Here is a 13,504-nt window from a genome sequence, read left to right as displayed (position 1 = left end):
AATGTACAGATGTCTAGAAAAACATCTCTTTATAATTATATTTAGTGTGGATTTATGGAGACAAAAAAAAAATTTAAACTACTTTGCTTAAAAATGGAAAAGAGCTATTTTTGTTGTCTTTTCCTCCTAATTTAAAGACATCCCCCACCATCCAGATATTTTCAATTCTTAAAATGTTTCACTGTGATTCCAGTAGCATTTCACATAATTAGGAGGTCATCATCACTTACATTGTTCTACTACTTTGATGAAAAATAATTTCACACGCATCTGACAGCACAGAAACTTAAGGCAACCCTTTTGTACAAGGGTTTGTAAATTACACCCTCTCAGTGGTGTAGGAGCATCTGTGCCCTTAGTCTTTATCTATGAATGGTTTACTATCTACTGGGAATTAAACCGAATATGGGAGAGGTCAAATTTTTAACTGTCTTAAATCTAAATCCCCTTTGCTTCGGGATGTATTGGTCTTTTTATGACGGGCAAAAATCTCTACCCTGCACCAAGCTGAATAAAGTTTGTTCTGTTTGTCTTAGAAACCTAATGAGAAAAGAAACCACAAGGACAGCATCTTAACTGTGCACCATACACAAAGCAAGTGTTAGAATTTTTCTCCACAATTGTCTCTATACAGTTGCCCCTTCCAGATTAAAAGAAAGAGCCCCAGTCTCAGCACCACTTTCATTCTCTGCATGTATGTGACAGGTGAGCTCCCATCTGCCATAAACAGAGTTAAGGACATTCTGTTTCACAGAAACTACAGGAATTTGGCAGTTTATGTGAAAATATATCCTATTTGTTTCAAATGTTGTTCTCCTGAGCCCACCAATCTGCTACAGAAAATGGAACAGCTTCCCTCATTTCTATGTGTGTGAAATTCCTTTGACATTGTTTGATCAAAGATGCTTACTTATATTGTACAAATAGTGAGGTAAAAAAAACATCTCAGCAAAACAGTCCAGTATATAACATCATTCAGCTGGCTATATTCCTACCTGCTTTGTAAACTCCTTTTTATTTTACAGATCTATGAAATCTTTTCAGAAGATCAAGACCATTGCCTTTCTGCAGGGACAGCAAATCTACTTAAGTATGTTATTTCCTGGATGAGAAATGTAAAGGGCACTGATCTCTCTTTATCTCAGGAGAAAACAACCAAAGCAATGAGCTATCATCTTTCTCTTCTCTGATGATATATGGAGAGGCCAGGAGAGAGATGCAGCTTTTACAAGGACCCTTAGATATGCAGGCAAAATCCCAGGGTACTTGGCCTTATTCCCAGTCAGATTAAGTTTGAATGACGATGAAGGATGTATAGAACTAAGGTACTTTGACATTTCCATGCTTCGCCATGTACTTCATTCCCATTCAGAGGAAAGAGAATGACAGTCCCACCAAACCCCAGGCACAACTCAGGAACACACTTCAATTTATGCATAACACTGGTTTTGGAAACTACTACTCAGCCAGGGCTCTTACTTAAGAACATTTCAAAATCAGGTTTATAGTGTGGAGAGAACTAATCCCAACAAAACTGCACTTCAACATCAAGATACTAAAACAAGCTCCTAGAACTGAGTCTCTGCAGAGACAATTAAATACGCTTCATCTAAAGAGTAAGGAGTAGAAATTGCTATTTACAATGCATTAAATGATTCCCACATGAAAGAATTATCTGCTCCTTTTGAGTGATCTTCAAGAAATTGCACTTTCCCTCAAAATTGTCCACATGAGGGATCAGTCACTTGCAAAAATAAGAATAGGGAAATGTTGTGAGCTTTAAGTCACCAAGTCATGAATACAAAATATTTCAAGCAAGTCACCCTGGCTATTTCTTTTTCTAGAGACTCTCTGAATAAAAAAATCCTACATCCTGGTTTAAAATGGCAAGAACAGGTTCATTAGGATAGAGTTTGGATGTGTGTTTACTTCAATATACTATACTACATTAAAAGTGTAACAGATAGCTTAAACCACTTAAACTAGAAGTTCAAATTCTAGATAGCAAAAGTTGAGTAAAGTAGTTAATTATATGCCCAGTAAGACTCATTTAAATCCTTTCTCCTATCAGAGAGGCTGAAGTGCTGCCCTGTGTAGCCGGAACTGCACATTTTGTATGCACAGAACATCTATAAGGGATACAGAATGCTGTGAGTGCAGTCACATTGCTCAAAATAAAGTATCTTGGGGATCACTGGATTAATTTCTCTGGTTGCATATGTTCTGAGTGTGGTTCTTTTCATTTTCATTGCTGCAAAATGCATAAACAATGCACAGGGACCAGACCTATCCTTTTTCAAATACTACTTTATAGTGCCACAGTAAGAAAGGAGACCAGACCAAATCACCTGAGCACCAGTTTCACACAGATGTGAAACTAAAGCAGTGACATTAACACAGGAGAGAGAGAGTTTCATGTGTTATCTTTCATGATCCTATAGGTTGACTTCAGTGTTACAGGGTTCACTGCGGTTACTTTTCCAAATTCTATTGTTAAAGGCTAATTCTCCTGCATTAGGTATAGGTATCCTTGGCAATACTGATCTACATCACTGTCACAGTCATTTTTTAATGTCTTTGAATATCAGAGTTCCTTGAAACCATTTGTTGAATGATTGCTTCAGAAAGTTAATATAGGCTGTTATCATTTTGTATAAATACATTTATGTATACATACTGACCTTTAAACCAATAAGTACACTTGTAAAACATGCTGGCTTTTTTGAAAATTGTCAAACACCTAAATGTGTATCACATAAAATTTTTCCTAATTAGTTTTCAGGAATTATGAACTATAAGCAGAAGTACTTACTGGTTTGCAGTGTTACTGAGCTCAGCATTCATAGGGCTACTTTTAGCTGACAAAAACAGCCTGTTATCTTCAAGGAGTTTCCTCATTAACTGTGCATAACCTGCATCACTGAGAATACTTTACAGGTCTATATACAGCATTTATAGGAAGCAATAAATTTTTGTTTGCCCTAAAATAGATTTGACAGGTAGGCCAGGTGCCAATTCCTTTTAAAGCACAAATTGCAACCAAATTAAAAAAGATTCTGTTGTAGACAGTGGCATCAATACTCTTGAGGATCCTGGCACACCTTTTAAGTCATGGCACACAACATTAGGATGCCTTGATAGAAGATGAAGAGGAGAACTCAGTATGCACTATTTATTGCTTTTCAATGAATGAGAGAAAAGTGAACTCTCATTTAATGAGTAGAGATAGAACTTAAGAATAACAGCAAGCAGTCCAATTCAGCAAGTGGGGACCAAGGCATTCACTGAAAATACCACCAGTGTCACAATTTGCACAGTCCAAGTGTGGCCACAGAAAATCTGACATAATTAATCCATGTCTTGAAAAATGCACTGTAAGAAGACAATCTCTTTGAACAAATACAGTATGTATCATGCATAAAATTGAAAACAACCAATAAGATATAAATCCTTTTTCCAATTATTATTCATATATTGCTTAGTCTGCCTTTTGCATTTTACACCATTTAATAAATTAACTTCAAAGAATACCAGAATGCAATGCAAACAAATAAACTGTGCAGACAAGCTGACAGATTAGATTAAAGACTCCTCTTGAGATGTTATTTAATTATTGTAATAACAAATCATCAAAAAGCAAAATCCTGTATTCACTGAATTAGCAGGATTTTTTTTCCTGTGACGTATCAGGGACCAAGATTCTTCACCAATACTTTTTAATGAGAAATATTTTATTTATAAGTAATCATCTAGGACTCATTTGTGCTAGTCTTTGCAAACAAATTACTGCCTATTATCTTCTGCTAGTGTTATTCTACTATAATTAAAAAGGATGCTCTCTGCATGCATCTTTTTATTTTATAGTTTGTACTTAAATGCAACATGCAAATGACACATGGTAGAAAAGGTATTGACTTGTCTATACCTGTAATACAGCCATACAAACGAAGAAAATTATTATTGTTTCTATTCTTAGCAATAGTGCTAGATCTAGAACACATATTCTTAAAGGCACCCTAGAAAACACTTTCACATTCATATTATATGTCAGGTTGCTACTAATTCCCAGAATCTTGGACTAATCCACATACAATTTTGGTGAGATGACATCAAACAAAATCACTTTCCATCTAGGCAATGACATCAGAAATGTGGAAATACATAACTGTAACTATCTTTGTTTGGGCTATGACTAGGAATATTCATTAGAGCTTTTGTTTCATTTTGGGCCAAGGAGTTTGTTCTACTCCTAAATAGAGATCAGATTATCAAATAAAAACAGAATAAATAGGTGACTGTATTTTTACTTACCATGCTCTAAGCAATATTCATTTAAATGTGAATCTCTGACTAGTCCATGGCTCTGGGATAGATATATAATTTAGGATACAGAGGACATTAAGAATTGCAGCTAGGAAAGAAAATGTGTATTTTGTCAACATAAGAATCTCCAACCAGAACACATTTAATTTGTGTCCTGTGGATTCAGTGAACTACCTTTAATTTATTATTTAGCAGTTTTGTCTCTTCTGTGTCAAATTATCCACTGTGGACCAACTCTCTTCTTGCAGAAAGACTATTTACACTTAATGAACTTGAGCAACAGTGTTTGCACTATATACAACAATGGCATCATTTCAACTGCCGTGAAGCCACATGAGGAACAGCTGAGGCCACATGGAGAAGAGAAAACTAAGGGAAGACCTCATCATAGTCTTCAACTTCCTTGTGAGGAAAAGAGGAGTGGCAGGCATCTCTTCTCTGTGGTGACCAGTGATAGGACCTGAGGGAATGGCCTGAAGTTGTGTCAGAGGAGGTTTAGGTTGGATATCAGGAAAAAGATTTTTAACCAGAGGGTGCTTGGGCACTGGAACAGGCTCCCCAGGGATGGGGTCACAGCACCAAGCCTGACAGAGCTCAAGTTGTGCAGTGCTCTCAGGCTCAGAGTGTGATTCTTGGGGCTGTACCGTGCAGGAACAGAAATTGGACTTCGATGTTTCTTATGTGTCCCTTCCAACTCAGGATATCCTATGATTTTATGAAGTGTGTCTTGTCTACATACATGATCTATGGAAATCATAAACAATGCCATTCCATTAGCATGAATTACCCAGGTTTTATTATATAATAGCAAATAAGTTTGGCCTTCAGTAGGATGCTTGGAAAAAACCCAAGCCTGTCAGTGTTTTATATTGATTAGACAGCTACATCCCAGATCACCCATAAATGGTGGAGTAAACAAAGAAACCATCTTTATTAAGGAAAGGATGTCAGAGATCACTTCTCAAGTTCTACTTCCATCAAATTCCTTTGTTGTGTTTTCCATCATACCTTCAAAAATCTACAGCTCTTTCCAACACTGCCTCCTTTTTTCTTGATACTCTGACTGGATTATTCTTCCTTTAAGATTTTTAAGGCCATTTTTTAATGTGTGATATATGTTACAGAATTATGCTAAACTTCAATGGGCACTTTTAAAGCTAATGTTGTTTGTCGTCTGACTAAAATACATGATACTCCTACAAGTCAAACTAAATCAAGAGCTTAAGCCCTCCAGGTCCTTGTTTCTAAGGATAAAAGTAATTGAGTCGTCAGGCACCTGGGATACACCTTAATTTGTCTGTTTGTCTCATAGCTAATTGAGAAAGATTTCATTCTTGCCAAGTGACACTTTGTCCAGAGTTATAGCAGCAGTAGGGAACTGAGTAGGATTAAGATCTTGTTCATGCTCAGTTCTACTGTGTTACTGATCTCTGGAGAGTGTCTCACTGCAAAAGAATTATGGTCCAAGGCAATTTCCTTTGTCAGCTGCTGCAGCTTTATAACTGTAAAGGGAAAGACAGGGGAGGACACAGAGGATAAAGAACAAAAGTGAGACAAAGGAAAAAAGCATGAAAGTCAGCCCTTTTAAAAGAACTGTTCTTGTCCATTACTGAAATTACATAAAATGCTAAAAGACTACAGTGTATTTTCTTAGTGCTGATGGAAAACCTACCAACATTTGTTTCTAGCCAGGGAACATAAAATTGTATGAAGCATGCTGATGTCTTATATTAAAGTTATAGTAGCTATTTGTTCAACATTTAAACCTTGAAGCGTGGAATAAATATTTTTTTCACAAGAGTTACATCATTAAATCTCCATCTTCCAGTGAGTCTGTTTTTTTCTGCCTTCCCTACTACTGAAATTTTAATATCAAGAAGGTTTTTATATGCTGTTTTATTTCAATATGCTGTATATGTATTAGTTTCATGAAGAGACAGACAAGGTATATATCCTTAGAAAATATGGGAGATTGTTCCTAAAGAAATTAAGAGAAATAGTGATCTGTGTGATTTAATAGGCTTTTGGTATGGAAACCAAATTATAGATATTTGCAATGCTATTTATTGTTCATGGTATATCCTCTGTTTTTGGTGAAGGTTTCTGCAAGAGAACACAGGCCAGGAACACTGAGGTTTGTTGATAGGTGCCTTGTGGGTCATTATGGAGCCTTTTCTTACTTTTTTCTAGCATCACCATATAATTCAGCAGCACCTTAATTTATTTTCAGTCCTACAAGGGATACTTTTTATCCTCTTCTGACAAATAAATATTTTTGACTGCTGTTTTAATGATCAATAAATATGATGGACTACAGGCACAGCACTTTGCTCAGGTAGGTATATGGCAATGTATATTCACAAAAACACATAATATATTATTAATAGAATTGATGATGCAAATATGCACATTATAGAAAACAATTTTAATGGATATGTCAGTAATCCAGAAATATATATAATATACATATTTCCATGTATATCCCCCCCATACATTTTTATGGAAGCACATTAAGGATCAATTACTGATTGGCACTTGAATAAGCAGTTTTATGCATTGAATCACTTTCGGAATAGTAGTCAGATTAACTTCTGTATGTCTTGTTATTCTGTTTAATCTATCAGTCTCCATACTTAATTCTTAAGGTGGCTATTGCAGCTGCAAATCTTATTTATAAATGTTCATCACAGTATCTATGTATGTCCATACCTAACAGAAATTGCCCATGAGAGAGTTACATTTGTTCATTAAAACATTGATGTCTATATACTAGCTAATGTTAGACAAATTTAGAACATGAGTGCTAGCATATAGTTGGGCAGGACTTGAGAAAAATGTTTTCTCCAGTAAACATTGATACACAATACTGCAAAAATTACCTAGGATAAAATTTGGTATATAACTTCTATGAACTACCACAGAATCTTTTGCATCTTTTTTAGAACTTTCATATTTTAAAACCAACCAAACAAAACATTTAGCATAGGGAACACGTCTAGTGAAAACTTACTTCTGGAGTAGTGGAGTAGATGCTGTATACTAAGACACCTTGTAGTTCAAGGAGTAACTAAGCAGAATCTGGAAAATGTGATTAAGGCAGAAAAGAAAACAAAGTATCTAAAGGGTATTCACAAAGATTAGCTAAATTCACTTGTCACAGAATACCAGCAATGAAGAAAGAGGGAAGTTCAGTGAGGGGATTCTATCTGACATCCTGTATTTCAAATAAAGCAAATAAAATTGGTTAAAGCTGGTGGGCATTTTTTGGAAGAAGTCCCCAGTGGAAGAGATGCCTTGAGGAAACTCCCTATTGATTAGAATTACATTTCTGTGTATGCCAACACAGGAAGCAGGTGGCTTTTTGACTCCAGATTTATAACTACCACAAATGAAGGACTACATCACCAAAATAATCATAATCAAACACGTGCCAGTGTTGGCTTGGGCTGTGTGTCACAGTTTGTTTTCAAACCACACATTGCTAATAAAAGATGACATTTTGCACTGGTGCTTTGGCTCTGAAAAGTGCTACAGAAGAACAGGGGCATAAATATACACGTCATTACTTTTCAAGGTGCAAGGAGAAAAATTACTTTGTGGCCAAAATTTTATTTGGTAGAATTTTTACCTGAATTGAGAAGTAATTTTCTGAAATTTTGACATAACCAGATGTAACCAGGTAGTCTTAAAAGTTGTTCATTCTCCTTTCAGGAAATTACACCAGCTTTTTATAAGGCACTATATGAAAATGTATGTCTAAAAGACAAACTACTGTTGAGTCTATGAGTTATCAGTCAGAAAATGAATACAAGAAAGCAGAGAAATATGCAGCAGAAACAGCTGTGATTTATGCCAGTGCTGTTATAATCACATCACAGAACAGATTTTTTCTGAATAACTCAGTTTAATACTTTGTGTACTCATATTTATCATAGGTCTGTGCAGACAGAGAAAGAATGTTTTTATCTAATTATGATGTTTGACTTGAAATACATTTAGCACAGATGACAGTTTTTAACCACTAATTTCAATTTACATAGTTAAGTATTATTTCAGGATTAAATGACAGCAAACAAGGAAACAAGCCTACATAGGGTTGTAAGGCTTTTGTCTGGAAATCATAAACTTAATGAGAGCCATTATGCCCTATATGCTTGTTCATGAAGACTGGGGGTGAGCTTGGGGTTTAGAAAATTTGTGAAATTTTGACTGCAATTGGTCAGGGAATGTTGGACAAAATCTATTCATTTACTTGAAATGGGAGAGGAATAAAGAATTTAAATATTGTTGCACTGCTTAAATAACTGGAACATTTGAATAACTGAATAACTGTTAAAACCATGAGTACAAGAGCTCAGCTTCCTTCATTTCAGTTTATTAGTAATTATGCACTTTTAAAGACAATTCACAGTCAATTCATTCGTAATTAAGAAAGAAAACTTAAAATACCATGAGCACATAAGTATAAAACTGAAATTGCCTGAAGATTTACTGAAGATACCACTGCAACAAAATATTAGACAGGACTTCTCAGAAACTATTTTGTTTCCAAAACATGAAAATGTCATAAATAAACAAGAATTTTAAAGATTTAATAATATTTAACAGATTTTTCCTCCAGGTACTTGTTCAAAACCTTCTGTGAATTCATTAAAATATCTTGCATCTGCAGGGTTATTCTCTGAGTTATTCTGAGAGAAATACAGAATGAACAGTTCAATCTGTTCATGAACTCTATAAAATACGGCTTTAAGTTAATTTTTACCCAAAAAGGAGTGATTGAATTTGGTATGAGCAGTAGCAAAATAACAGAAGATAACAGGTACAGGAGGAGGACCAGGACCACTAAGATGATCAGAGGGCTGGAGCATCTCTTTCATGAAGGCAGGCTGAAAGAGTTGGGGCTGTTGAGCCTGGGGAAGAGAAGGCTCCAGGGGGATCTTTTTGTTGCTTTTCAGTACTTAAAGGAGGCTTATATAAAAATGGAGAAAGAACTTCTACCAAGGCCTACAGTGACAGGACAAGGGACAATGTTTTTAAAGTAGAAAAAGGTAGAATTCAGATTGGACCTAAGAAAGAAATCTAATAGGATCATGGTGGTGAGACAGTGGAACAGGGTGCCCTATGGAGCTGTGGATACCCTGTCATTGGAAATGGAAAGACAGTAGTTTGTACTGATTTTTTTCAAATACAAATTGCAAAAAATCCTAGAAATTATAAACAATTTTATGTAAATATTGTTTTCACAAATTGTATGACATTTTAAATAATGTTTTTGTCTTTAATACTGAGTATGTTAATTCACAGAACACTTGCTAGGACTATTGTATACCCTTAATTCACAAATGCACATGTAAATACTACTAATACAACTGAATTAAAAGTGTACGAATGTTTTCCTTGTCCTGAAAAATGGAAACAATTTTAAATTGTTTTTTCACTTTTTTTTTTTTTTGGAAAACATATTTTGCTTCATATGAACTTCATAAAGTGGGAAAATAATATTTTTACCTTAAGAGGTCTTGTTTACATTTCAGTATATATGAGATTAGCAATATTGTTGAAGAACATTGCCAGCATAGACACAACTTACACTTGTCATTATCATAATAAAGATATCTGAATAAATTTTTGGCTGAGAGCACTACAATCATCATCTTTCCATAAACTGATGGAGACTAGGTAATGTTTTTCCTATTTGAGCACTCACTAAAATGTGGTTGATACACTTAGATTTCAGACATTTCACCTTATAGCTTGTTTAACAATTTTAATTGCAGCAGTCACTTGGCAACAGATTATGTTGTTTTCTATTGTATTGTTTCTTTTCTTTTCTAATGCAATTGTCATCCTTATCTCACACTGCCTAATGCCTGATTACCTAACAAAACAATGGCCTTTTCTTTTTATTCATGGAGTAATGCTTTATTCTAACATACAATACAATACAGTACATATAATACAAGAAGTAATGGGTTCAAACGGAAAGGGTAAAACTGAAAGGGTACATTTAGGTTAGGTACACAAAAGAAATTCTTTATTATACATTATTATACTTTTAAATATAAAAAATATTATTGGAGGGTGGGGGAAACCCACTTTTTTTTTACAGAGCTACTGCATTTTAATTCTGTTGTACTGGTATTTTAGTGTAATACCTTCTAAACTGATAGTCACGTTTCACTGATGAATTATACAAGATTTGCTTAACAAAAAGAAACAAGGTTATGTAAGTGTTTAAATTTAAAATTCATCACTTTGTGCAAACAAACAGAATGGAGTGGAAAGAATAAAAGGGTTTGGATTAGTGGAGTCATGAGGTGGGAAGGGTTGACTTCAGATACAGCAAAGGAACAAATTCTGGAGTCAAAAGGGCATTTTCAGCAGTTGGTGGTGGCAATGCTGCGGCATTTCAAAGGAAAATAGGTATTGAAGAGAAGTGGAACTCAGAATAAAGATTTCACTCAGAAGAAAGATTCTACCATTATCAGCAGTGTCAAATAGTAGCAGTAAAAGCCTGAGCACATTTTAAGACTTGCCAGCAATTAGTGCAAATGTCAACATATGACATATTCAGGGTTTTGGTGTTTTTACTGAGACTTGGACGTGCAATAATACAATATGGAAGTTGATTCCATACTATCTGCTTGATAAAGCAAACTCTTTCATAAGTTCTACTGAGGTTTTTTTAAGGCTGACAGGAAAAGCTGATGGGTGAGACATTTAGACTATGGTTGGTTTTTCTTTTTACAGACGCCTGAACAACAATAGCTAAAATATAAACTGTGGAAATATAACTTATGGAATTGCTGTAATAGCACACATTCCCTCCCGTGAAACAAGAGAAGAGAATGGAAGATTATTTTCAAGATCACAGATGAGACTGAAACCAAGAAAGTTATCTTTTCTCAAAACCAAGGACACATCAGCAAAACAAACCATCAAGCTGAATCAGTGTGAGCTTTTATGTGAAATTAAAGAATAAAGATCTGATGCTTGTTTCAGATTGGTATCAGTATTGATTTTTCAATAACAAGCAAATAACAGAATACTATTTCTCACATAATTAGAAATCAGTCTCGAATTTAAACTAAAATATGAGAGATCTTACAAGAGATAATCTGTTTCTATAACAAAGAGAAGGACAATTTAAGCATGTACTACTTATCTCAAAATATTAGAAATTACAAGAATTATAAGTGTGATGGAAACTTTAGAACTTTACCTTTGTGGCAGCATCAAAACAAACAAAGCCCATGCTGAAGTCGATGGTAAGTCCCATAAGATGACTCTCTAAAACACAGGCATATGTCTTGCACTGTAAAAGAAAAATCAGAGAAGGTAGTTACCACAGAAGAAATTTCTTAAATGTTTTTCTAGGACCACTGTTTCTGAGTCTGTATTCTAATGTTTATATACCTCAAAATTATTATCAGAAATAAGTCATTTGTGTGTAAATATGTCAATTTTTTTGTATTTCAAATAAAAGGATTTTTATCAGTGATTAAGTTATCTAACACATATAAAAACAGGCTTAGCTTCCATTTAGGGAAAAAAATGAAAGGTTCAGAATTGCCTCAGTGGCTTACTAGTAACATTTTCTAAAAGGAAAAATTTATTATTTTCAAACCTCCTTATTCTTTTTTTCATACCAAACAACTTTTAAGATTAATATATTCCTTTTATCTTTTCAAGAAAAAAAAAAGCTCATATAAAGCATCTCTTTAGTACATTGTTTCTGGTGGTTTTCTGTTGTCCTAAATCTCAGGGAAAAAGCTAGTATTTCATACCATTTAGCAGCTAAATGGAATTATCTGAATTTTTTTTTTTTTTTTGCTTCAGATAGTGGATCAATATATCAATATTATCAATATATCTCAAAGGTTCCTTGGAATTCTGTAAGACTTTATCATTCTACTGTTTTTAAATATACACTTCTATTTATTGCCATAACATCACACTTGAATACACACTGTGAGACATTTATAAGTGTAATTTTTAGCATCAAGTTGTGCTTGAAAGCTGACTGCAGGTACAAAATGACAGATGACAGACTTGTCTTTTTCATCACAAAATACATAAAAAAAATCAAAACATTTCCAAATCAGATTCAAGTTCTTTAAAGAAATTATTCTTATTTTATAGGCATTTTTCCCTCCAGATTAAATGAAATACAGATATACTCTTCAAATATTGCTGTAGCTGCTAAAATTATGAAATGAGAACAAAGACTTCCATGACCTATAATGTGTCAGCAAAATCAAAATATAAATTGCAAATGTGGGAACAATGCGGGTTACAAATTGTAAGTACTACAAAAGAACCTATGATTATTTTTGGCATTTTGATTATAAAGATAAATCAGATGCCTTTATGTATATATTCTTTTTGTAAGGGGGTGCTGTTTGGATCCTTAATGGTCTTCCACAGAACACAAGAAGCTGGAAGGTGTATTAACAGGTTCTAAATAGAAAATCCAATGAAGGAAAATTGAAAACTTCATACTTAGTGTTTATATTAACAAATAAAAGTGGCTTTTTATTTTTTTCCCTTTGATCAGCTACACCATGAGACTGTTATGAATGTGTAAAATTTGATTGTAAATCAGTGCTGAAAAAGAAGAGGATATTGCCTTTGGTATTATCTCATTAGTAGAAGAAAAAAGTGTAAAGTAATATATTTTACAGTTACTTACAGTTAATTAAGTCGCAAATGCAAAACTTTTCAAGTTTTTCATGCAAAGCAAAAAATGGACGGTTTTGTGGAATTATCTTGCAAACATCTTACAAGATGCAAATTGCATTTTTATTTGTAAATGTTAAAGATCTGGAACAGACTTAGAGCTTTTACTGGAAATTAAATTTGGCATGGAAAATGTATATCAGATTTAAAATACATATTGTCATCCAAAGTTTTCTAACCTCCCACCCCAGCACCAGAGGCCAACCCACAGTGTGCACTGCAGCACCATGCCGAGCTGGCACAGCTCCCTCTGCTTTTAAGCCCAGAACTTGGACTGGCTAATTAGCCTCACTGGGAACTTAAGATTCATGAGAAACAGAACACACCAGCCTTGGTTCAAGGCTGTACTGAAAAAGCAACCTACTTCCAAGACTGAAGGGTATTTCTACAAAATGCAGTGCTCAGTTTGTGGAGAAATATCATCTAGTTCAGCTCAGTG

General features: G+C 34.4%; 1 protein-coding gene across 2 annotated transcripts in view; it reads right to left on the bottom strand.

The window, feature by feature from the left end:
* The window catches only part of SNTG1 (syntrophin gamma 1), a 320,654-nt gene that overhangs the window by 17,080 nt on the left and 290,070 nt on the right, over positions 1-13,504 (bottom strand). For both annotated transcript variants that reach the window (XM_066563043.1, XM_066563052.1), the window contains one exon: positions 11,549-11,641. In XM_066563043.1, coding sequence (XP_066419140.1) covers positions 11,549-11,641 — 93 coding nt within the window. The remainder of the gene's footprint in view (positions 1-11,548; positions 11,642-13,504) is intronic.

This window comes from Molothrus aeneus, chromosome 1 (genome assembly GCF_037042795.1).
Source record: "Molothrus aeneus isolate 106 chromosome 1, BPBGC_Maene_1.0, whole genome shotgun sequence".
Lineage (NCBI taxonomy): Eukaryota > Metazoa > Chordata > Aves > Passeriformes > Icteridae > Molothrus > Molothrus aeneus.
Note: the sequence above shows the minus strand (reverse complement) of the source record. Positions and strands in the feature narration are given on the sequence as shown.